Source organism: Crinia signifera, chromosome 1, assembly GCF_055691185.1.
Source record: "Crinia signifera chromosome 1, ASM5569118v1, whole genome shotgun sequence".
In the NCBI taxonomy this organism is placed as follows: Eukaryota; Metazoa; Chordata; class Amphibia; order Anura; family Myobatrachidae; genus Crinia; species Crinia signifera.
The window spans coordinates 442,155,470-442,181,838 of NC_139217.1; the positions used below are offsets into that span (position 1 = coordinate 442,155,470).

The following is a 26,369-nucleotide window of genomic DNA, read 5'->3' on the forward strand; positions in this document are numbered from 1 at the left end:
GTACAGCGCTGCGGAATATGTGTGCGCTATATAAATAACCGCTAATAAATAAATGATGCGCTACAGAATGGTCCTTCCAGAGTCAGAACCCCGTGGATCAGACGGTATGCGATCAACAGGTCGACCACATATGGTGACCAGGTCGACACCTAAGAATGGTCGACAGACACTAGGTCAGCATTGACAGAAGTTCGACACAAGCAAAAGGTCAACATGAACATGGCCGACACAGGGAAAGGTCGACATGAGTTTTTCACAGGTTTTTTTACCAGCTTGTTCTTACTTTACCATCTCAGTGGATATAGAGGGGGAATATAAGTGTGCCGAGTGCAGTAAGCCATGCGAGGGGACGCGGTACACTTATACAGGATGCATGTTGACATGTGAAACATTGAAAAAACATGTTGATGTCAACCTTTTGCTTGTTTCGACCTTCTGTTACTGTCGACCCTCTATACCAGAATCGGGTCAGCCTTGGATGTAGCTGCAGAGGAATGAGAATGTCTGCAGTGTGAGCACTGACACAGCGGGCCTTATTCTAGTTCACTCTTTCTGACAAAATCCTTCTCAGATGGACAAAACCATGTGCACTGCAGGTGGGGCAGATGTTACTTGTGCAGAGAGAATTAGATTTGGCTGGGGTTTTACTTCAAAGTGAGATCTATATTGCACTGTAAAAATAAAGCAGCCAGTATTTACCCTGCAAAGAAACAAAATAACTCACCCAAATCTAATTCTCTCTGCACATTTTACATCTGCCGCCCTGCAGTGCACATGATTTTGACCATCTAAGAAAGATTTTGTCAGAAAGAGTGAACTAGAATAAGGCCCAGTGACACTTGGATGCATGCACAGGATTGCTTGCGTTGCTGAATGTTGCCTGTAGAATGACATAACCTGGCGTCTCTCCTGAGCTGCCTGTAGTGTATACAGCCCTGGGAATGCAGGGTAGGTGGAACTTGTGTGGCCCAATCTGAAGGAAGATTACTATGACAGCAGTAGCTTACCAATCAGCTGACAGCTCACAGTCAGTGTGCATGCAGGCGTCTTGTGCTCTGTGTGCATGTGTGTTCTTCCCATCCTGTCTGCAGCCTAGGGTCCGTCCGGTGCATGTCCTGCTGTGTGTCACATAGCCCTGTACTCTGCCTCCATGAGCTGTGAGGTAACTATCTCTCCTTGCTGTGTGCTACTGTCACTGTCATTGTCAGCCATCATGTGTTACATAATACAGTTGTACACATAATGTAACATTCACACCAGTGGTAAATGTGACTGCATTATGTTATCATGTATTACTGTGTATAATACAATGCCATTCTGTACAATATCAGTGTGGGTTATGACTAAGAGCCTGATTCAGATCTGTTCGCTAGGCTGCGTAGAGTGACCAACTCATCCCTTTAATCCGGGACACATATTAATTACACAGGTTCTGTGGCAGTTTAAAACCAGATGAAAGCCAGCCACAGAACCTGTGTAATTAATATGTGTCCCGGATTAAAGGGATGAGTTGGTCACCCTAAGGCTGCGTATGTTCACAGCTTAGCGAACAGGTGAACGCCGCCCAGCCAAACACGCACCTCCCCTCTCCGAACAGCGGAAACGGGGATGAATTTGGACCCAAACGAACGGATGTGAATCGGCCCCTAGATTATAAAGAAGATGTGATGTGTACATATCCTCCAACATTTGTAAGGGGGTTATTCAGACCAGATCATCCTCCTGTGATGCGATTGTTGATCGGCTGCGCCACAGATCATAGCCTTCGGGATGCCCATCAGCAAACATCCAGCATCTTTTCTGATCGCAGGCCGCACGCAAGATGGCTGACAGGAAGCCGGGGGCTAACCGACTGTTATCTGGGAGGGAAAACGGAGGCTATGGACAGCCGTCCACCCCAGGGAAAATCACCGAGATGGGTGAAAAACGCTCAGTGTGTATGTACCTTTAGAAAGATGCAGGATCCTTCCATTTGAGAGAAGCAGAACACAGTCGCTCCTAGGAATGATCGGTATGGGAGTGTCTGTGCAATAGGAAGGTGTTTCGGTGTATGACATGGGGCACCAGTACATGGGCACCTCTAATCCTCAGCTACCCCTCCTGCGACCGGCTATGGGAATGACTTCTGTACAGTTCCTGCACTTCATGTAACCTACTTGGCCAGAAAATCTCAGGCTCCTGGTTTATAATAACACTGTGTTCCTGCGACTCCCTCTGGGACCCTCCTGGAAGCCTATTGCACTCCTTTGTAGTCGCTGGTTCCTGGCATTTCTAGCTCCTGCTACTTACAGATTTCCTCTTGGAAATCTTCTTGTGTATCCCTGTGATATGGCTACAACCTACTGCATTGTCTGTACTGCTCCTGCAATATCTCCAGTGTACATTCTCTTACTGCCCCTATAGACCTACAGTACACCTGTGCATTAACCCCTTCACTGCTCCCATAGTCCGACAGTACACATGTGCATTAACCCCTTCACTGCTCCCATAGTCCTACAGTACACCTGTGCATTAACCCCTTCACTGCTCCCATAGTCCGACAGTACACCTGTGCATTAACCCCTTCACTGCTCCGGCAGACTTGTAGTATCTTTGGTGCACAGTCTGTACACACAAAGCAACACTACTGAGCGTTCTGAGCAATGCTAAATCGCTCAGAACGCTCAGCACACAGTGATGTGCCAGTGTGTGTGCTGTCAGGTCCGGTGTTCTCGGTTGAGAAAATTGGCTCTGACCCTGGCGACCCCAGAACTAGATTTATCCAGCATGCTGGATATAATTTGCCAGGGCAATAGTGATGCGCATCACTATGCCCCTACACACGGAGCAATGTGATCTAGTGAGATCACTTAGAAAATACCCATAAATCTCTGTGTGTAGGCCCCTTAAGGCCCATACACACTGGGCGATTTTGAGCTAACATCCGTTTTGTGCTGTACAGTCTCCTCTATACTGTTATATACCTTCTGCTACTCGCTGTAGTTAGAAATCCAGGAACATGCAGTCAGGGGAGGCAGCGCCTCACCTGATATACTAATTCAGGGGGGTTTTACCAACATCCGCCACCCCACTTCACCCCCCTCCACCAGCTACCGCAGCAATACTAATCACATATGTCCTAACACAGGTATGGCCAAACTGTGGCCCTCCAGCTGTTGTGAAACTACACATCCCAGCATACCTTGCCATAGTTTTAGCATGCCCTAATAGCAAAACTGGGACTTGTAGTTTCACAACAGCTGGAGGACCATAGTTTGACCATGCCTGTTCTAACAAACGCTATTAGTATCGTGAAACGGCAAGCAGTGCTTGCCCCCCCCCCCCCCTTGTGTCAGCAAGCAGGGGCAGATTGGCAATAGTAGTCATAGGGAAGATACCTGCTAGAGAGTGACGGACTGGTGGCCTGAGTGTGTTAGGGGGTAGAGGGTGGCATGCTGGTTGTGGGTGTGCTAGAAGGTACATTATACAGGTACATATAGATTGTGCATTCAGAGTTAAAGCTGTATCAATGAGTAAAATTGACCCTGAGAAGTATTTTTGCCACCTGCTTTGACTTCCCCTAATCTATATGTGTATTTCTATGAAGGTGGTGGTGTTGTACTTTGCCAAGAGTTCTGAACTAGCAGGGGTCCGCTCGGAGAACATCATTGTGCCCCAGCAAATTACCTCTAAGCAGCTCTGGGAGGAAATAGCTGCTCTCCATCCCAGGTAATGTACTACATACAGTAATGGCCTGCTCTGTCCTTGGATGTAATCTTATTGCTGTATTCTCCAAACAGTGGATCCCCCCCCCACAGACAAATGTCAGGCAGGAGCTGATTGGCTGGCTGTTTATCACTCATTTTATAACTTTTGAAGCTTAGTGCATCCAGCCCTGTATGTGTCAGACACTGTCATCTGCTATAAAATGGAATAAATAACTGCAACACTTTAGAAAGCATACTAGTATTAAACAACAGACAGGCTGCATATCACATCTGCCATACAGCACTAGCCACACGGGTTCTGTCTGTTTGGGAGTTTCCTCCAGAATCACCAGTTACGCCCTTCAGAACAAGATCTGCAACAATAGGCAGGTTGCAGCAGTAGCCAATCAGCTGCTAACTGACAACATACAGAGCCAGAAGCACTAAGCTTCAAAATTAATAAAATGGAGAGTGATAAACCACCAGCCAATCGGCTCCTACCTGAAATTTCTCAATTGGGGGGTGGGGGGGGGGGGGAACATCACAGGTAAGTAGTTCTGGTTGAGATAATTAATTTACCTGAAATTGCAGGAGTAGTCCGTTAACCATTTCTTTGCCTTTTAGGCTTCGCGTCCTAGAAGATAACATCGTCTTCGCTGTCTGTCAGGAATATGTTCCCTTTGGTGATGAGGTCATAACGCTACATCCTGGAGACGAGGTTGCAGTCATCCCGCCCATTAGTGGTGGATAACGGCTTAAATTAAGGTATGGGATGGATGACCTGGAGCGTAAGCTTGCTTCATAAGAGGGAGACCTGGGCTCTTTTTTTATCGGTAGGATTGTAAACCGTTTATCGGGATGTAGTTAAAAGATCAACATTCATAATATTGATACACTTATGCGATCAGATACGATGCAACATCGAAGTGCGATATCCAATCGCATGTTATGGTGCAAAAAATGCCCCCTTCAAGCACCCGAGAGCGCAGCCAATCAGAGGCCTGCCCAATGTTTTAAACAGTTTTTTTTCAAATTCTGCCGCTGACCACTTATCCTTGCTGCCAGCTAGCGCTCCTTCGCAGCGCTAAGCTGCCCAGACGGATGCCGCCAGCATTCCCTCCAGCCCCCTTTCTGCAAACCCAAAGCCACCGAAAGCGTTCCCTCCGCCCCCCCACCCGCAGATGGCATTTGAGGGATCGCATGTGGTTAAAAACCAAATGCGATCGCTCCTGCAATTCGAAAGATATTATGTGCAGCACATCTATCGACGAGACATTTGACTGGCGGACCCGCAGATCGTGACGCATCCCTAAAATGTGCATACAATCATTCGATTTATCAAACAGATGTGGTCGAAATTGATTGATTGCATGCAATATCTCAAAAGTGTATAGGCTACATAAGATAGGATTAGGCTGTGGAGGGAGAAACTTCATGTTACCCACTAGAGGGAGATAAGGGGGGGCATCGACATCTTGAACACCACTGACTACATACAAGAATCACACAATATTCTAGGAGACACCGAAACATACCAAAAACGGAAACAAGACCCCACATCAGCTTACAAAAAAGAACTAGACACCCTCCTAGAAGGGGGAAGACGCACGGGCATTCTCAATAAACCTGAGTAAACATTTATTAAGACAGAACATCCCATCATACCGTTTTTTTACTACTTACCTAAACTACACAAAGATCCCAAGAAACCACCCGGCAGACCCATCATCTCAGGAATTAAGTCACAATCCGCAAACCTCGCACAGTATACAGACAACTTCTTACAGGGAATAGTGAAGAACCTACCATCACATATCAGAGACACGACAGACATCCTCAACACATTACAACACATAGACTGGAAGGACGATTACTGGATAGCCACTAGCGACGTCACATCTTTATACACAATAATCAACCACAGACAAGGACTTGACAGCACCACGCACTTCCTAGACACAGCTTCAACATTTCATCATAAAAGCACTTGACTACATACTGTTACACAACTACTTCTGGTTCAACAATTCCTTTTACTTACAGACCACAGGGACCGCCATGGGATCAAAAGTGGCGCCCAGCTATGCAAACCTATTTATGGGGAAGTGGGAGGAGGACCATATCAGGGGTGAGCATGACTGGAGCGCCAATTTGATCCTATGGCGGAGATATATAGATGACATCGTATTTATTTGGAGAGGATCAGAGGACTCTATAAAACACTTCATACAACAACTCAATACCAACAATAACAACCTCAAGTTCACCACAAACTACAGTAAACATGAAGTACAATTTTTGGACTTAGAAATATACATTGAACAGGGCACAATCCATACCAAAACCTACAAAAAGGCAGTTGATGTAAACAGCTACATACTGTACAATAGTGGACACCACAAACCATGGCTGGATAACATACCAAAAGGACAGTTCCGCAGAATAAGACGGAACTGCTCCAAAACCACAGATTACGAAACACAATCCGATGAACTCAAAAAACTATTTCTAGAAAAGCAATATAATCCCGCACTAGTTGAAGCAGCACAACAAAAGTACGCAACACAGACCGGATAGACACACTAACCATAAGAGACAAGACAGAGAATACCGAAACAATAATACCTTATTCATTACCCAATACAACCAATCAGCCCACACCCTTAAGAAGATTTTGAAGAAACATTGGCACATACTACAGGAAGACACAGACCTAAAAACACATATTCAAGACAAACCCAAACTAGTTTTCAGGGAAGCTCCAGACCTCAAACAGAAACTAACAAAAATCCACATTAAACCCACCATGTCCATTCAAAGTACTCTAACCAACAGTATAGTTTTTTTTCACTGTGGGTGGTGCTCAGGGTGCAGGAGTATGACCAACATTAGCACAAAGGTACATACCACCTGGTACTCCACTACGGTGAATAAAACCTTCCAATTCAGGGAACATCTGACGTGCAACTCCACAGGGGTCATATATCTCCTAAAATGCCCATGCAATTTAGAATACATAGGCAGGACCACAAGACCATTAAGCACAAGACTTTACGAACATGTGAGAAACAGAAAAAGAGGATATGAACAACACAGCGTGGACACCATCTACCACAAACAGCAGTCTCCTCCCCACCGGGAGTTGACCCCGTGTTACTCCAGTGACCCTCGGCACCCGGCGAACGTACTACAGCGGGACCCAGAAGTGCAGAGGTCACTGTGGAAGCGACGCGGCTTCTACACTGGTGCATTTGCACGGCTGTGCAGACACCAGCAGGACAGAGCCACACTCAGCGCGACGTGGGACGGCCGGACAGAGGACACCACCCGGGTATCAGGTAAGTGTTTAGGTGCACCGCTGGGACCAGAAGGAGGACGCTCTGGATCTGGGCGACACCTGCACACTTCCCATGACCCTTTGGAACTTGCTATCTGCCCATCGGTACCAGAGCTGGCACTTGTGACTTTGTTCCTCTCCACAGCTCACCCCAATCCAGGGCACACAGACCGCATTCACCGCAGGAGGTGAAGCGGTGTTTACTCTGCAATTACCCCCCCCCCCCCCCCCCCCCTGTGACTTTGGACATTCAGGCTATTGCAGCCAGACTTTGCATCCCCGCATCCCTCTACGAGGGTACCCCTCCCCACCCCATTTACCCCACATGTTTGTATGCCGATAATCCATCCATGCCACATGCTAAATAAATATTTGTATTTTATTAACACACATTACTGTCATATTTTCAGGGGCATATACCACACCCACTCTGCACTGGGTACAACCAATATCTTTACTCCACCAGCAATCTGCTGATCATCATAATATAGCCAGAGCGCTGGTCATTCTCTTTATCACGTTTTCCCTGGGTTTGGACATACCCGACTTAGCAGCCGGCACAGAGGTAGAGCGCCCATCTCCCAAACTCTCCCACTAGAGGGAGTGTTAGAGTAGAAATACTCAATGGCCGCTACAGTATCAGAGGTCTCACCTGGTAGTGATGGTCACATGACCAAAATACACTGTTGATACTGCCAGCAGAAGGACAGGCACCCCTGGGCTAACATTGAGGAATGTCAACATTTTTGTACCCATCCCTTTTCGCCAGTGGCGCAAGTAGAAATTATTTCTTAGTGGTACTATAATTGCGCGCCAAAAGTGGGCGTGGCCAAGTGGCATGAGAGGGTGTGATTATATGAAACTAGACGAGTGGTTACATGGCATTATGCCACACACTGTAATGAATCTTATACCACACACCGTAATTCCCATTACACATTATGCCCCACACGGTAATGCCCACTTTACATTATGTCCCACATTGTAATGCCCATTACTTATTATACCACATGCCAATTAAGAAGCCAATTATACCAATTAAGAAGCTACATTGCTAGAGAAAACCTATTTAGTAATATCTTATGATATTTTATATACAGATTAGGGGGTTTTAACCACTCAGAAACCACCTGTCACTGTCTTTTCTCACCACCTGCCAGCAATACCGTAAGCAAGTCATACGATGCAGTAGAATGTGCGTCACGCTATTCATTTCTCTCCCTTTTCAGGTTCGTTGCCATGGATGAAGGGGATGAACCCCGGGACTTAATTCGGATCTCTTCAGAAAAACTCTCAGCTGATGAGGTTTCGCAGTTAGTGGTTTCGCCATGCTGTGGCGCTGTGTCCATATTTATAGGTGAGTGTCTGCTTAGAGGCTTTCATATATTCTAATATAAGTACAAACTAAACAAGAGACAGGTAAAAATGATCTGATCATTTATTTGGAATATTAAGATCATTACCTCTAATTAACTATTTGTCTTAAGTACCCCCACACTAGACTATATGGATAATAATGTCATTAACGATGGCGGTGAAAGATATCGTCTAGTGCAGTGATGGCTAACCTTGACACTCCAGCCGTTGATGAACTACACATCCCAGCATGCCCTGCTACAGTTTTACTATTTGGCCATGCTAACATTGATGCAGGGCATGCTGGGATGTGTCGTTCAACAACAGCTGGAGTGTCAAGGTTAGCCATCACTGGTCTAGTGTGTACGCACCTAAACAGACAGATCAAGAGAAACTGCCCTGTACAATTGATCAGTATTGAAATACATGGATATATTCCGGGGCCAAACCTTTATAACTTGGGACTTTCCAGTAATAAATCCACCTGGATGGAAACCTCTCCTATAGAGAAGGAGTGATGGATAGAATGAATGAACATTTGCTGGGAATATAAATTCATGAATTGAGAGAGAATATATTCTGTCATGTAAGATCATGTAAGATTCTCCCAGCTACCTGAGCAGCTGTGTCCTGGTAACGTTGGTTTATGTTGGCGGCTGAGAGCTGGTTTTCTATTGTCTTCTAGGGACAACGAGGAATAATTTTGAAGGGAAGAAAGTTGTTTGCCTGGAGTATGAAGCTTATGTGCCCATGGCAGAAGCTGAAACGAGGAAAATCCTTTGTGACATCAGGCAGAAATGGCCGTCAGTCAGGCACATGGCTGTGCATCACCGGCTTGGGTGGGTACGCTGTAGGACTTTGTGCACATTCTGTTATTTCTGTGTGTGGATGGTAATTAGAGGAATGATTTGTCTGCATTTGGATTTTTCCCTCCCACTCTTTGAAGACGAAGCATTACATTATAAAACTTCAACAGAGTGCAGGCCCCCAACTACATTTCCTTTCTATGGCCTCTTGTCCATTCTTATATGTTCAAAAAAAAGGAGGAGAAGAAAGACAGTTGTGGATGGATGCACTCCGATCAGAAAGAATTTGTTCTTTTGTTTGAATAAACTTATTTAAAACCGTGGGGACTCCAGTTGTCTTTATTTATTTGGTATTGACAAGGAGTTACCCACTACTTTTGCAAAATAATGGTGTGTACACACGATAGATGTGCCTTAAGATCCTATCCACGATCTGATCAGATAGGATCGTGGATAGGATCTTAACCCCTTCCCGACATTGCCTTTTATGGTAATTTTTTTTTTTTTTCCTCCTTGCGTTCAAATAAGCGTGACTTTTTTAATTTTCCGGCTATATAGACACATGAGGGCTTTTTTTTTGCGGGACAAGTTGTACTTTTTAATGGTACCATTTACTATACCGTATAATATTCTGGGGAATCAGGAAATAATTCAATGTGGGGTAAAAAGAAAAAAAAACGCAATTCCACAATTTTGCGCTGGTTACGGTTTTTTTGGAGTTCATAGTTCGTTTAAAATGATGGGTTATCTTTATTCTATTGGTCGTTACGATTCCGGTGATACCAAACTTATATAGTTTTCGTTACATTTTACCACTAAAAAAAAAAATAGAAAATGTTACGGTTTTTCGAATTTGCGTCGCGTCGCCATGTTCTGCGGCTTATAACTTTTTTATTTTTCCACCTACGGACCTGGGTGAGGGCTCATTTTTTGCGGGCTGAAGTGTACTTTTTAATTAATACCATTATGGGATATGGGCGACTTTCTGATCTCTTTTAGCTATTTTTTTTTGGGTAGGCGATGCGACCAAAAAACGTAGTTTTGGCGTTGGGGATTATTTTCCGTTTACGCCTTTAACCGTGCGGGATAACTAATGTTATATTTTAATAGATCGGACTTTTAGGAACGCGGCGATACCAAATATGTTTATTTTTTTTATTTTTTATTTATTTTTATTTGGGAAATGGGGAAAGGGGGGTGATTTGAACTTTTAATATTTTTTATTTTTTTTTTATTTTTAAACTTTTTTTTTTTTTTTTTTTTACTTTTACTACAAGGCCCCCTAGTGTACTTGACCACTAGGGGGCGCGATCGCCTGTACTAGGTTCAGCCATAGAGCTCTATGGCTGAACGTAGTGATTTTATGCACTTCCTATTACATCCTGCCTCAGGCAGGATATGATAGGTATGCAGACACGGCCAGCACAGGGGTCTACATTAGACCCCTGGCTACCATGGCAACCGATCAGCACCCTCCGATCTCGCTGCGGGGGGCCCCGATCGGCGCCGGAGGGGGGCGCCCCCCCTCCGATCAGCTATTTAAGCACTGCGGTCGCTTTGCCCGCGGTGCTTAAAGGGTTAAACGGCCACGATCGGCGAACTCGCCGCTCGTGGCCGTGAGAGCAGGGACCTGGCTGTAATATACAGCCATTACCTGCTCTCTTTCAAGCCAGCTCACTCCGTGAGCTGGCTTGATTCCCCCGCAACCGACATATGACGTAAATGTACGTCATATGTCGGGAAGGGGTTAAGGCACATCAGATTTGCATCCTATCTTGACTATATAGTGCAGATCTGCACTATATAGACAAGGCAGCCAAGACTTTCTGGCTTCCGATACGTGAACGCGCATCGGGATCGGAATCGCAAGGGTTAAAACTATATCGTCAACATCGGAAAGGAATTTGGACCGTGTGTACACAGCATAAGGGGTTAAAAAATCAAAACATACATACACACATAAAGTGACGAAGATAAAGATTAGTGTTGGAAAGAATTTAGGCAGACTTAAATAGGAGGATGCAAAATGCGATGTTCAGGGTGTATTCCCTTGTGGCATGTGCCTTGATAATTGTGTGTCACACTTGGAAAAAAGACTGAATAAATGTCCTTATTGGCCTCAATAGGCTAGGAAGTGTGTGGATCTTTCAACTACTAAATTTTTCTGTATATGTTTCCACTGATCACTGGGTATATAACTGCTGACAGTTTGCCTAAGAATTTGCAGTTTTAAACAACATAATTATACGTTTTTCGGACACACTTCTAATGTCTGCCAAATGCACCTTTTTAACTGCTCATTGGCATTTGATAGTTGTTCAGATGTGTATTTTCTCCTTGCATTCGACTCTGTGCCACACTTTGCTGTTTATTAGTATACAATATGGGCCTTATTCTAGTTCACTCTTTCTGACAAAATCCTTCTTAGATGGACAAAACCATGTGCACTGCAGGGGGGCAGATGTAACTTGTGCAGAGAGAGTTAGATTTGGGTGAGTTATTTTGTTTCTGTGCAGGGAAAATACTGACTGCTTTATTTTTACACTGCAATATAGATCTCACTTTGAAGTAAAACCCCACCCAAATCTAATTCTCTCTGCACATGTTACATCTGCCCCACCTGCAGTGCACATGGTTTTGTCCATCTAAGAAGGATTTTGTCAGAGTGAACTAGAATAACCCCCTATGTCCCCCACAGGTTATTTTGGGGTGAAATGCTGCGTAGATAGAAGTTTTACAATCTACCACAGGATTCCTCCTGTTGATCTTAGTGGGTTAGATAATATTGAATCTGTTTTATTTGTAACAGAGAGAGTGTTTTGTCACATATAACCATCAGTGGATACTTTGTGTTGTTGTTTTATTCCTGTCTGCCTTTGTGCCCAGGATTTAAGACTCGCAACAAAGTGTGACACACAATTATCAAGGCACATGCCACAGGGGAATACACCCTGAACATCGCATTTTGCATCCTCCTATTTAAGTCTGCCTACACGTTTTAAAATTCTTTCCAACACTAATCTTTATCTTCGTCACTTTATGTGTGTATGTATGTTTTGATTTTTTTAACCCCTTATTTCGCAAAAGTAGTGGGTAACTCCTTGTCAATACCAAATAAATAAAGACAACTGGAGTCCCCACGGTTTTAAATAAGTTTATTCAAACAAAAGTAAAAATGCTTTCTGATCGGAGTGCATCCATCCACAACTGTCTTTCTTCTCCTCCTTCTTGTTTTTTGATCACTGACCCCCAGTTGGTCAGGATAGAACCCCCGCTGTATCCAATAAAAATAGCAGTATTTGCCCCAAAATCTAGGGCATAAATAGAAAATTGAGGGCAGAATCCACAACCCATCTGTTCCCATTCTTATATGTTACTTCTTCTGTTTAGGCTGGTCGTAACAGGATGGCATCAACTGCATGGGTATAGCTTATTGATCTGGGAATTTTCTGATCAATGCCATCCTAGCACAGTAATGCACCTTGTACTGCGCCCAAGTGCATCATTTGACATATCTTAGACCAGGACTAGCCAACCTGTGATCTCCAGCTGTTGTGAAACTACACATCCCAGCATGCCCTGACAAAGTTTTAGAATTCCATAATGGTAAAACTGTGATAGTGCATGCTGGGACTTGTAGTTTCACAACAGCTGAAGAGTAATTGGTTGGCCAGGCTGTTTTAGACCCTTTGCCATGAATAAACAGGTCATGATTGGAACATCACAGTCCCTATCATGACCGGTTTATAGAAATTTGAACAGACTATGTTGTTTTGCTCTTGAAATAACCCCTTAGCACAGATGTAAAATATTCCATTCCATTTTCAAGAATAATTCTTAAAAACATGTGATTTTGTCTTAATATTACGCACAATTGGCAGTGGTTAATTAGGTGGCTTCAGAATTTTTTTTATTACATATGGAGGAGGTAATGATCAGATGTTGACCTATACTTTCATGAGATGCACATTATATGGTATAACACACTTAAAGGGGTACATCATCCAAAAACAATGACGATCTGTCACCTGATGTCCCCCCCCCCCTCCTCTCCTGACTTCTTTCAAATATAAAAGGGCTCCAACAAGCGCATTAGGCAAATGAGTCCAATCAAACGGATTTAACCAACTTGTCTGAACAACCGATTTCGTTTTTTCAGCATTTGGGAGTTAATGGGCCTTGCCTTCCCAAACATTACAAGATTTTCATTCTAATCAGCCAACTAATTGGGAAGATAATCTTTTAGATGTATGGCCATCTGGAGTCTCAGAGAAAGAATAAAATGTTTCTTATTTTTTTTTCTGCCAACCAATTAGAATCGAGCTGGGGTAGAGCTTAATCATAAGGTTCCGACTCCCTTAGGGATGGTCATAGACCATCGATGATTCGAAAATCATTGTTTGTTTGCGGTCGATGTAAAATAGTTTTACCACTGATGAAGGAGAACCAGATGGTTTTTCCTCCATTGATGTCAAGTAAAATTAATTGTTTTTTTTTCCTCAAGGGACCGGGACACAGAGTATAGCTCCGCCCCCGATACCCACACGCTAATCAGTCAAAGAAAATGGATGACCATCAATAGGGAAAAACATTGATGATCATCTATTGCATAGTATGCCACTATCGATGGCCAGTTGCACTATTACCATCGGTAGCAATGGCAACAATGGCCATACCTAGGCTTTCTTAGGCAAGATCTGCAGTGCATGGAAGGAAACAGTCAAACAAGTAAAGGCCCCCATACAAATGTTGGACCTAATTTCCCCTGAGCCTCCCTGGAAGCTGCCCGGCAGAACTCACTACGATTTTTTACATCCGCCGATGCACCCATAGCTCCCAGGCGCTTCACGCAGCCCGGACCCCACACTGCCCAGGTCATACTTGCCTACTTTTGAGAACTAGTTTCAGGGAGATTATAGTTGCTAGTAGAATTTTGCACAGCACCCCATTGAGGGGACATTTCATGCTCCTCCCAAAGAGCGTGTCTACTACTATATATGGAGAGATTGTGAACGTGGCACCTAGAAGCGTGGGTGAGAGGAATCTTTTAAAATGACTTATATCCAAATGTAGATGAGCCCCAAAGCAGTTATTAAGAGCTACTATACTTGGTAAAGTGCTGGGAAATGCTGCTGATGATTCGATGTAACTGTATCTATCTCTCATTCCTTCTTACCTCAAAAATGTAACAGTGTAATGTGGGCTAGGTGACATGAGGGAGATTGCTAGACTAATGAGGGAGAGAGGGAGATTGCTGTTGTTTCAGGGAGTCTCCTGCAGAATGCAGGAGGGGAGGTAACTATGATGTAACAGTGCAATGTGGGCTAGGTGACATGAGGGAGATTGCTAGACTAATGAGGGAGAGAGGGAGATTGCTGTTGTTTCAGGGAGTCTCCTGCAGAATGCAGGAGGGGAGGTAACTATGATGTAACAGTGTAATGTGGGCTAGGTGATATGAGGGAGATTGATAGACTAATGAGGGAGAGAGGGAGATTGCTGTTGTTTCAGGGAGTCTCATGCAGAATGCAGGAGGGTAGGCAGCTATGGCCCAGGTATCTTTTTTTTTTCCCCTGCCTGCCCCGCTGCTGCACCCACAGCCCCCGGGCGTTTCATGCTGCCCGCCCCCTTCACGTGCTGCCCGCCCCTTCATCGTATTGTCGACCACACTTAGGTCGACACTGTTGGGTCGACAGGCAGCAAGGTCGACAGGTGTTTAGGTTGACAAATACGTTAGGTCGACAGGTCACGAGGTCGACATGGTTTTTTTTACCCGAATGTCGACCCAGTCGACATGGACACAGTTGGAAGTCAACCGCAGCCCCTCGCTTCGCTCGCCATGCTACGGGCACGATGCCTCGCTGCACTCGGCACACTATTTTGTTCTCCCACCATGCCCTAGTTGATGGTCGGGCATGAAATACCGCCTGTCGGCACATGTCGGCTCAAAATACAGTGAAAAAAACCATATTGACCTCACAACCTGTCGACCTAGACACCTGTCGACCTTGTTGCCTGTCGACCCAACGGTGTCGACCTTGTTGCCTGTCGACCTAAGTGTGGTCGACAATATGACCATATACCCCCCTTCACATAGGTGTGTGCCAGCGGTGCTTCACCGCTAGCGCACACCGATGGATCAAACCAACACATCGTGGGTGCTAAAAAGCACCCGCGATGTGCAGCTGATGGGTCCGATCCGAAAGATTGAACCTGCAGCAGAATTTACACACATCTTATATTGACACATATTGATTTTCACATGACTTGTACAGTTAGAGATGGCCCAATGACTGGAAGTGTGCATACGGATAGGCATAGGGGAGAGACATGCAGGTTATAGGGTCCTGCCCATGCAGGCTTATTGTGTTCTGCACAAGCAGTGTGAGTTTACGTTGTTGGTGAGCTGATTTTGGTTGTCTGAGCTGCTGTTTTGCTGCTACTAGTTCTCCATGGTTCTCTGTCTCCAGCAGAGGGCGCTCAATGCTTATGAGGACAGGCCTTAGAAACTGTAATGCCTGTTGGGGGTGAATTTACTCTGACAACACTGATCTGTACAGCCTTCCGCAGAACAGGCAGATCACAGGCCGGTCTATTAGATACTTTGATTTACAAATCTTAGTAAATCCAGATGTTGTATTGTTTTCTATAGGAAGTATTTGCGCGTTGGTTCAGTGGTGTATTAAATTCTATTTGCATGTTCAGCCATACTTTTCACACAGAATCGTGTTTTTACACCTGCGTTTGCATTTAGTAAATTTCACAGTTTGAATACAAACTGACATGAGGATGGAATTTCAGCATAATTCTTAGTAAATTTACCACTTGGTGTTAGGCTTTCCCCAGCATGTGCCTGTACAGATGGAGCCTTCTTCAGCTAGCCACCTCTGGATAGCCAAGGCCTTTTCTCAGCTGCAATCAGGGCCGGATTGAGGTCTGTGGGGGCCCTAGACAACAACCCCCCCCCCCCCAGCACTCACTGGATTTATTATTCTCGCTGCCCATTGGAGTTGGAGCTGCTGCACAGGCACCGCTTCTTCATGGCGCCTCAGACACAGGGTGATCATGCGTGGAGAGCAGGGTAGGTCTTGGAGACAGTGTGACAACAGAGCAGGGCAGGCAGGTGAGTGTGAGAACATGGCATCTATCCCCCAGTACTGCTGCAATGCTTCCCACGCTGCGGCGGATGGGCACTGGCGGGGTCCCTTGAAGCAGATGGGAACTAGTTCCCATCTGTCTCGGGGACCCCGCCACTGACTGTCCAGACGCCGCAGGGACCCCCTGCCCACCCCGCGCTTCCCAGACCCCAAGGAAGCGCTGCCCGGACCCTGGTGCATGCCACCCAACCACCACCCACCTGAAGTGTGGGGGCCCCTGATGTATGTTCTCTCCGTACTTGCGTGGGTTTCCTCCGGGTACTCCGGTTTCCTCCCACAATCCAAAATATACTGGCAGGCTAATTGGCTCCCAATAAATTAACCCTAGAATATCTGTGTGCGTGTACATGTGGTAGGGAATATAGATTGTAAGCTCCACTGGGGCAGGGACTGATGTGAATGTTCAAATATAAGAAACTGATAATAAATAAATAATAATAAATAAATGTGTGGGGGCCCCGGGGCGACCGCCCCCTCGTGGATCCGCCACTGGCTACAATACATTACATAGAACAATACAGTAGGGGATTAGCATAGGACTGGCTCTATCTGTAGGTGTGTGTTTGTGTACCCAGTAGCTAGGCCCCTAGACCATGGGGTTTATTCTAGTTCATTCTTTCTGACAAAATCCTTCTTAGATGGACAAAACCATGTGCACTGCAGGGGGGCAGATGTAACATGTGCAGATAGAATTAGATTTGGGTGAGTTATTTTGTTTCTGTGCAGGGAAAATACTGACTGCTTTATTTTACACTGCAATATAGATCTCACTTTGAAGAAAAACCCCACCCAAATCTAATTCTCTCTGCAGAAGTTACATCTGCCCCACCTGCAGTGCACATGGTTTTGTCCATCTAAGAAGGATTTTGTCAGAAAGAATGAACTAGAATAACCCCCCATGTCTGAATGAGTGTGTGTCTCTGTCTGTTCAAAATAAATTGTAATTTTCTATTATCTTCCAATTTTAAGCGTGGTCCCGATAACTGAGGCTAGTGTCATCATTGCCATATCCTCGCCGCACAGAAATGACTCTTTGGATGCCGTGAAATATTGCATAAACACTTTAAAGGCCACAGTACCTATCTGGAAAAAGGTATGCGTATCACAGATGGGCATTTCTGTTTGGGGGTAGATTATTGGTTTATAATGTTTAAAATAGAACTATTTAAAGTCAACCGTTTTGTGGGGTAAGGAATCACACCACAACTAAGCATGCTCTAGTAACTCTTATTGGCTCGCTGATATTATATCAACACACTGGGGGAGATATATTAAAGGTTGGGTAGAGATAAATGGCCTAGTTCGGTACTGGTTGCTAATCAGCTCTCTTTGCTCTCCTCCCTCGCCTTCTCCTCCTGTGTTCCTCGCTTTCCTCCTCTTCCACTGGTGTTCCTTGCTCACCTTGCTCTCGTCAGGACCCTTGCGAAGCGTGCGCCGACCGCACTCCAGTGTGTCCCCCGATACCCCCCTCCCCACTTACTATTGCATTTTGATTTATGTGCCAGTTGCGCAAAACGGGTCTCCGCTGTACACGGAACCCCACTGCTAACAGGTCAGGGTCTGACGGCCGTCACCCTACCACAGCAGCAGTCTTGTCCTCCCGAGGCCGTGCATGGGCACATTCCTCAGGCTTCCTCTGATTGTATAGGACCAGGCAGCAATCTCTGGCGCGTCAACAGTGACCATTACACGGGAGGGTGACGGAGGCACTCTCCACACCTAGCACCACGGGTTACACCCTGCATGCCGAGACCAGCCTTGAGTCTCCCTACATCACAGACTGAAGCCTAATCTTCACTTCTAACCGGGTCTCATGGTAGACCTTATATATGGGTTACTTACAAGTCGCAATCTGCCTACAAATAGTAGATAGCAATTATTAAGTGGTTTCCTCCTAGGTCCACAGATACACCAGGAGATTTACAAGATATCCAATCAATATTAAGCAAAATATCTCGGGGGGCACACTGCATAAGGATCTTATCCTTTTTTAAATTACCAGTCGTGTGTATATGTTTGTTAGTGTGTTTTTATTTTCGCAACCTTTTTATTACTAATAAAAGTTACATTCCCTCGCTCTCCTCTTCCTGCCCTCCTCGCTCTCCTCTTCCCGCCCTCCTCGCTCTCCTCTTCCTGCCCTCCTCGCTCTCCTCTTCCCGCGCTCCTCGCTCTCCTCTTCCCGCGCTCCTCGCTCCCCTCTTCCCATGCTCCTTGCTTTCCTCCTCCACTCTTCTTCTCCTCAACTGGTTCGCCACCGGCTCCTGCTGGACCACCAGAGGGCAGCAGCACCGGTAGCGGGGCCACCCGGAGCCTTCGCTCCAAGAAGTGTATACTTACTTTTCAAATGCCTGAATTGCATGGGCAGGCCTGCATTCGCAGAGGTAGGTATGCCTAGCGTTTTCCATGGGTGCGGCCACCGTTCTTGGCGGCATGCCCTTTAAAAGTTTGGCTGTCTCTTGCTCCTGCCCCATACCTGCCCCCTTTCCACCCATCCTGGTGTGAACGCCCCAGGCAAGTGTGAAACCTGCCAAAGGTTTTCGCTATCAGGGTTTGCATATACGCATATTCGCGCATGGGCAAACCCCTACCATTGGGACCGGGGGTGCATTCGGACCTGAGGTGGCAGTTGCCAGTATGGAGTAGAAGATGGTTTAAATAAGAGTAGGAGAAGCTCACGTAAGCTTACACTCTAAAGGACTTTCACATTGACTTTGCTCCCTGGACCTCATGGCATAACCAACCAAGGAAAGAGCTAACATTTGGTCAAACCCATTTGTGGTTTTTATTTTTGTCTTTTTGCAAGATGGGATTGTGCATATTACTCATCATGTTGCACATGTTGCCCTTTATATTGTTGTGTTATCAGCATTGTGTTTGTGTCATAGGAACTCTATGAAGAAGGCTACACATGGAAAGAAAACAAAGAATGTTTTTGGAGAAAACAAGATGATGTATAGAACTGTACAGTCCACTAAGCTCAATCCACATATCACTGGTTTCATATTTTTAATAAAATAAAACAATGAGTAGTTTATCCCAATTCATCTTTGTTCCTTTGTCATTATTAAACCCCTTTAACTTAAAGTGTTTCTATAGGTGTTAAATGTTCTTGTATAAGTGACATTCCTGGGCAGTGCAGAGTAGGAGGGGACCACCCCACATCCATGACTAAAGTTGCTGGACCAGATGATTGACATGCTAACTCTGGGAACAGGGAAAATAACTTCCTGTGAGTGGGGGTACAAATACAGGAATCCTTCCTTTAGGTGGTGCAGTCCATGTCCTGACTCTCTAAAAATTATAGCAAGAAAGTAATGTCTGTATCCATGTAGCTGAGCACCCTGAGGGGTAGATTTATTAAGCTCTGTGAAGTGATAAAGTGTCTGGTCTTTATCACCATGCGTGGCGGCTGGTGGGGGATGCTGCGAGGAGGCCAGGAGCAGCGAGCAGGGGACGCTGTGAGGCGGGCAGTGGTGGGGGACACAGAGGCGGATGCTGGTGAGGGGAATGGAGAGCCAGGCAGCAAAAAAAACAACTCAATACAAATAAATGGGCAGCTTAGGACAAGTCGGACTAATGTATGCGGCCTTTAGAGTCTGTCCACTCAAAACTACTGAGAGAGGGGGACAGAAGTTGAGTGAGATTGATTCTGGTAGTGCAGAAGTAGGAGAGCAAAGGACAGAATGGCAACCCTAATTAATGCAAGTGTCGGTTAGCAGATACCGGCAATTTGTTGAAATATGGCAAACCAGGATGAGGTAATAAGCCTATAATTAGGTTTAGTATAATTAGGTGAGGCTAGTATGAAAAGTGAGCACAGGTGCATCCAATTGAGGCTTACTTATCTGCATACAGTTACTGATGACACTGCTGTGTGGTCAGGTAAGTATTGTGTTGTTGACCCAAGTGCCCATTATACATATAGTTATTATACATATATGGTCTTGTATGGTCTTGCCTTGGCCAGTTCTTTCTTTTGCTGTCTTTTCATCCTGAATATTGGGCTTTATCCTCTTGGCTGCCACTTGCCCTGACCTCTGCCTGGACACAGACCACTCCTGTCTGTAGCCTACCCATATCTCCCCCCCCCCCCTTTAACCAACCAGCTATATCTTCGGAACCAACTGACCCATTTACATGAGACCAGTATCATATTGAAGAACTTTTGAGTGGGCTTCAAATGATTTTGGTCCTGTGAAACTGGGCCATTTGGTTCCAGAGAAATCTGTCCTCAAACAACATGAACAGCCATGAAATTACATTTCATAAATGAAAAAAATCGGTTTACCCGCAATATCTCTGGAACCAATTAACCCATATAGACCAGCCTGGTATCAGATTGAAGGCCCAGCGATTTGGGTTCGACTGAACCTTGAGCTTCTGTGATGCCAGAGGGGGAACTGGCAGCCGTTGGAACCGGGTGGGGGACGGGTCCCATGTTAGGATTCGGCATGAAAAGCCGGCGGTCGGGATCCCGGCGTTCAAAATCCCAACGCCGGAATCCCGAACGCCGAAATACCGACAAGGGGGGGGACGTGGATCGCCCCCCCTTGCGGGCTCGCTGCGCTCGCCACGCAGCGGGCCTGGTGCCTCGCTACGCTCGGCACACTCATTTATTCTCCCTCCGAGGGTGTCGTGGACACCCACGGGGGGGGGGGGGGGGGGGAGTGTTGGGATTTCGGAGTTCAGGATTCCGGCGTCTGGATTTTGAACGCCGGGATCCCGACCGCCGGGATTTAAACTGCATCCCCCATGTTATCCTATGGGGAAAACGTTCCAGATTTGCCTGCCCGTATCTCCGGTTCCCGGGGGGGCTAGCGACGCGGGGCTGGGCTCGTTGGAAAGCCCTGACCCTCAACTACAAAATGGGCCTTTTGTAGAGTAGGCTTGGAGCTGTAGCTCCATCAGGCCCATTGTTAATCCGGCCCTGCTTACTACTGTGTGCACAAGTACTGGTGCAGATTCTCAGCTGCCGTATAAAAGAATAGGGGGCCGCTTAACGTGACGGACATATTCTCCATACCCATTTTAAGTACCCTTCAGATCTTTACTCTGTGCTGTTAGTATACCGTAGCTGCTACCAATAATGGCAATTATCAAAAGTTAACAAACTACAATAAACAAATGATTATCTTTTTAACAATTTTATTTATCAAATGTGTCCACAGAGTAATACATAAACATATAACATAATTCTTATACAAAACACAATATACAAAAGAAGATTTGAGGCCACAAATACTTCAAGAATGTATAGGATAATCGTAAATCAGACTTGTCCTAAGTACAAGTCGGACCAGTTTGTCCTTCAGCCCCCCGTCACCTCCCCAGTAGGCTCTCTTACAAATTGCATGTAAAAACTCCCGGGGGGGGGGGGGGAGTTCGAGTTGTGGACTCCTGCTGTGGCAGATAGGTGTGTGCCAGTGGTGAAGCAATGCTGGCACACACCTACGGATCGGACCAACACATTGTTAAAAGCATCGGTGATGTGCCGCTGATTGGTCCGATCTGACAGATTGAACTTGCAGCAGGTTCAATCTGTAGGGTCCAACCAGATGCACACGGGGCCGCGCATTGGTTTGGAGGGGATGTCAAACATACGTTTTGTGATTATTTCTCAACCAGATCCGTCGGAATCGGGTAAAATCGGCCCAAAACGGATAAGTGTATGGGCACCTTAAACCACCAAAAAAACATTTTAGTGTTTATGTAGTTTTTATTCTGATCAATACTTAAACTATTATTTGTAATTAGCATAGTGATTGTCACACTCATGCAACATATTTATAGCATTGATATCTAAAATGTTGACGTGAAATATTAACAGACCAGCAGCAGAAGGTTAGGTTTAGGCTATGAGAGGGGAGAGTTCGGATTAGGCACTAGGTCAGGTGTTCCCAACTATGGTCCTCAAGGCACACAATGGTCCAGGTTTAGTGATATCCATGCTATAGCACAGGTGACTTAATAAGTACTTCAGCTGTTTTGATTTGAACACAAGTGCTGTAGCCTGGATATCACTAAAACCTGCACTAGTAGTGTGCCTTAGGACAGAGGTTGGGAATGCCTGCTGTAGTGGGAGGGATTGGATTAATCATAATTTCCTGCTGGAAGCCACAAAAAATCTGCCAGTATTCATTCGGATGTCACCTCTGGCACCGGAAAGGCTTTGCTGGAGCCACTGGACAAGGTAAGCATACCCTCCAACATGACCCATTCCATTAGGTACAAAATGCTCTGTTCCTGGACTTCCCTGCCAGTGGCAGTTACAGAGGTGGGGCTGCAGCACAGTCCAATATTCAAAGAGGGGGAGTCACATCAACTGTGCCAGTGATGTTTAGGTTGGCAGTAGGTGTGGCTCCCCTTTTTAAATATTGGACTGTGCTGCAGCCCCAACTCTATAACTGCCACTGGCAGGGAAGTCCAGAACCAGAGCATTTTGTACCTAATGGAATGGGTCATGTTGGAGGATATGGGTAAGTCACCACTATACCGCCAGAGATGTTTTGTTGACCTTCTAATAACGTTGACTAGTCATAAGTGTGCCTTGATAAATATCAACATGGTCAATATCCAAGTATTAAGACCATGTCAACCCTTGTGTCAACATAATGAATGTCAACAAAATTTAACACCCATTTAGAGGAACTGGTTCTGCCTGACTTCATAGGCGGCATTATGACGAATATTGGTTCAGACTACAAAATGGCTGCATTAGTTGTGTGTAGGTGGTAAGTGCTATCTTAGAATTGTCCACAGATAGCTTTATTAATGTGACCAGAGCGAAGCAAAAACCAGTTTCCTGAAAAAATACTATTTTTTTAATTATAAAAGGAATAATTAATGTGACTGATTTATTTGTACAGGTTGAGTATCCCCTATCCGAAATGCTCGGGACCACGAGCATTCCGGATAGGGGAATTTTCCGGTTTTTGGAATAAATTGTTTTAGCCATACTTACCTGTCCTCTGATGGTGTCCGGTGGTCCCTCGGTGTCCACGCAGTCCCCGGGCGTCCACAGCAGGCCTCCGGCATCTTTTCCGGTTCTCCAGCGGTCCCAGGAATGCATTGCGCGAGTGTGCGCGTGCACCAGTGACGTCACCGGCGCGCGCGCACACTCGCGCAATGCATTCCTGGGACCGCTGGAGACCCTGGAGAAGATGCTGGAGGCCTGCTGTGGACGCCCTGGGACTTGGTAAGTATGAAAAGAGGGTTAGGGAGGGTAAAAAAAAAAAATTTGAATGATTCCAAAAACCACGGTTTTTGGAATAATTCGGATAAGAGATGCACGGATACGGGATACTCAACCTGTATTTGCAACAAATGCCACCAGACTCATTTATTTGCCTCTCATTGTGAAGGGGGAAATGGTATAACTAACATGTTTACACAAATTGCTACCAAGCCTATGTTGTATATACAATGTTGCAGCGCACCATGTGATCCCAGGACACCCACGCCGGTTGTCATTGACTACCAGGAAGTTCTGTGTTAAGGCCAGAAGCTACATATTGCATGTAAGTAATTTACCCAGTGTTCTCATTGTAAACTATGCGCATCTAACAGGAGGTAGAAATGTTTCCACTGTGGCGCAGCGTCACCAGACAACACTCTTGGGATGACCTAGAAAACCGTTCATAACATTTTATTATACAGGTGACTTAACATAGGGTCCAGAAGTAAAACATACAGTACAGAAATATTTAGTTGTGGTGATGCCTCATGTGTTTAGTGTTGTAGCATTGTGGTAGATCAAAGTTTTTATTATACTTTTTTATTTTTTTAATAAAACTCTGTAGGGGTCCATAGCACCATACCACAGTACATAAATATTATGAACAAAACAAGAAAAAAGTACAGAACATTGCACCACATGGTTCAATAACCGCTGCATCCAACAGTCAAATTACCCAACTAGGCAGCCGTGCGGCAGAACCCACAGGTCTGGTGCTGTTGTTGAAAGCAATATGAAAATCACCATACCTTGTGGAGTGTTTTATTGTACCCTAAGAAGCATTGGAGTGCAAAAATATATACATATTTTACACCCTGTTAATCACTATTGCATGTTAATATGTTCTGTTGTTGCTGTAATCTTTAGATGTACAAAATATATATATATATATATATATATATATATATATATATATATATATATTTAAAATCAGATATTTTTATTGGTTACAGGTGTCATTGCAAAATGAAAATATGATACTATACAACTTATGTACATCCAGTGCGCCATCTACAAAAATAAAATCTATACACTTCTCTATCTAAAGTTTGTAATAATGAGTTAACCCTTTGCAGGCCAATTTTTTTTTTTTTTTCAATTCAACAGTCTGGTTTAAATGTTTATATTAATTGTAATTTTGTTTTCGAAAAATGGTCTACATTGAATGGTGAACAATGTTTAATGTTCTTATTCTACTAGCGCTAGGGCTGTTGAGCCTGACCAGACGTCGGACCTAAAAGGGTTAAATCTTATATTCTCTTGGACCACACTGTGCTTTTAGCAAGATATATGTGGCCTAATTAATCACGGTCTTTAAAAAAAATTTGGGGAATGTAAGAAGTTCTACCTCAACCCAAAATAAAATTATAATTTTACATTTTTGTTTAATATTGTGAGATTAAATATACTGTATTCATTACAGGTTGAGTATCCGTTATCCAAATTATTCCGAAAACCATATATTCCAAAAAGTGGAACTTACTGGGGACATTTGTTACAGCACTACTAGGGACTTGCTATGTATCTGCCATTAAATACTGTATGTGCATGAAAATGATTGCTTGGCATTCAAATTCAGTACCTGAGATAGTACACAAACTTTGTTTCATGTGTTGAAATCTTGTTTTATGCACAAATAAAATATATTTCTGTGTATTTCATGTGGTTCATGTGTTTATACAGCATAAATTCAAGATACCTCAAAATACATCATTGAAATGTAAAAATATTCAGAAATACGGAATAATCCATTATCCAAAATTCTCCTGGTTCCGAGCATTTTGGATAAGGGATACTCAACCTGTATAACTCCCTAAACTTAATAGTAATGGGCATTTATTGCTATTACCAGTAGTAAATATACTTATGTAAATAAAATGAAGCAAAATTAACCAATACTGTACGTGAAACGATTAAAACAAAATTTACAACTGCGTATGCAAAAATTGCACCTCTGCTATAAATTTGTAAGTTCATACTTACAAAGTCCCCAGACCAGCTAGCGAAGTTATACAAATTACAAAAACAAAGTGTATTTCACAACTGCCCTGCAGTTTGATAATATAATACATTTTCCTCCTAGAAAAAATAATAAAAGCAAATAAAAAAAAAAAAAAAAGAAGAAAACCCCACATAACTATATGGCAAATCATTTCAGCTTCAGTTTAATTGAGTTGTCTCTGCAATTTCATCTTCATTTTTCTGAAGTTTTTTATATTTTCTCTTGAAAAATCCAAGCTGGAACCAAAAGAAATAAGAGAATGAATCGCATGAAGTAATACAATATATTGGTATATTTATTTATTTACAGTTTCTTATATAGCGCAGCAGATTCCGTTGCGCTTTACAAATGTTGACAACACCGAAAGAACAAACTGGGTAGAACAGACAAACATGCATGAAAGTCCTGTAATAGTGAATGGGAGCTACTGATCCGTGCAGAAGAGAGACACAGATCTTGTGCTAAGCGGAGAGAGCAAGTTGGGAGATATTTTGAGATAAGTGAAGAGATATAGGTTGGTGTGGTTTGGTTAAAAACTTTATATGCGAGTAGAAGTATTTTATATTAAATACGGTAAAATATGGGCAACCAATGGAGGGACTGGCAGAGCAGATCGGCAGATGATGAACGTCTTGCTAGGAAGATCAACCTAACAGCTGCGTTCAAAATAGATTGCAGTGGCGAGAGCCTGGTTTTGGGAAGACCAACAAGGAGATTATTGCTGCAATAATCAATGCGAGAGATGAGTGCATGGATTAAGCATTTTAGCAGTGTTGTGTGTAAGATAGTGTGTA

At 44.4% G+C, this 26,369-nt stretch overlaps 3 protein-coding genes across 4 annotated transcripts in view; 2 read left to right on the forward strand and 1 right to left on the reverse strand.

Moving 5' to 3' along the window:
• Window positions 1–1,006: 1,006 nt before the first annotated feature.
• On the forward strand, window positions 1,007–4,447 carry LOC146020579 (molybdopterin synthase sulfur carrier subunit-like). Its single transcript, XM_083153816.1, has 3 exons — window positions 1,007–1,162; window positions 3,587–3,708; window positions 4,311–4,447. The coding sequence occupies exons 1-3, from the start codon at window positions 1,151–1,153 to the stop codon at window positions 4,435–4,437; spliced, it is 261 nt and encodes an 86-aa protein (XP_083009942.1). The 5' UTR covers window positions 1,007–1,150; the 3' UTR covers window positions 4,438–4,447.
• Window positions 4,448–8,253: 3,806 nt separating this feature from the next.
• On the forward strand, window positions 8,254–19,379 carry LOC146020573 (molybdopterin synthase catalytic subunit-like). Its single transcript, XM_083153803.1, has 4 exons — window positions 8,254–8,380; window positions 9,065–9,218; window positions 17,309–17,432; window positions 19,225–19,379. The coding sequence occupies exons 1-4, from the start codon at window positions 8,263–8,265 to the stop codon at window positions 19,294–19,296; spliced, it is 468 nt and encodes a 155-aa protein (XP_083009929.1). The 5' UTR covers window positions 8,254–8,262; the 3' UTR covers window positions 19,297–19,379.
• A 4,131-nt stretch (window positions 19,380–23,510) lies between these two features.
• The window catches only part of ITGA2 (integrin subunit alpha 2), a 109,239-nt gene continuing 106,380 nt past the window's right edge, over window positions 23,511–26,369 (reverse strand). For both annotated transcript variants that reach the window (XM_083153837.1, XM_083153828.1), the window contains exon 30: window positions 23,511–25,811. In XM_083153837.1, coding sequence (XP_083009963.1) covers window positions 25,734–25,811 — 78 coding nt within the window. In that variant the 3' untranslated portion in view covers window positions 23,511–25,733. The remainder of the gene's footprint in view (window positions 25,812–26,369) is intronic.

Excerpts from the sequence above, each read along its gene's own strand:
- LOC146020579 (XM_083153816.1), top strand. Across the intron at positions 3,709-4,310 it reads ATAGCTGCTCTCCATCCCAG|GCTTCGCGTCCTAGAAGATA; the intron begins GTAATGTACTAC and ends TTTGCCTTTTAG.
- LOC146020573 (XM_083153803.1), top strand. The coding sequence starts at position 8,263 with ATGGATGAAGGGGATGAACCCCGGGACTTAATTCGGATCTCTTCAGAA. Across the intron at positions 9,219-17,308 it reads GCTGTGCATCACCGGCTTGG|CGTGGTCCCGATAACTGAGG; the intron begins GTGGGTACGCTG and ends TCCAATTTTAAG. Across the intron at positions 17,433-19,224 it reads CAGTACCTATCTGGAAAAAG|GAACTCTATGAAGAAGGCTA; the intron begins GTATGCGTATCA and ends TTTGTGTCATAG.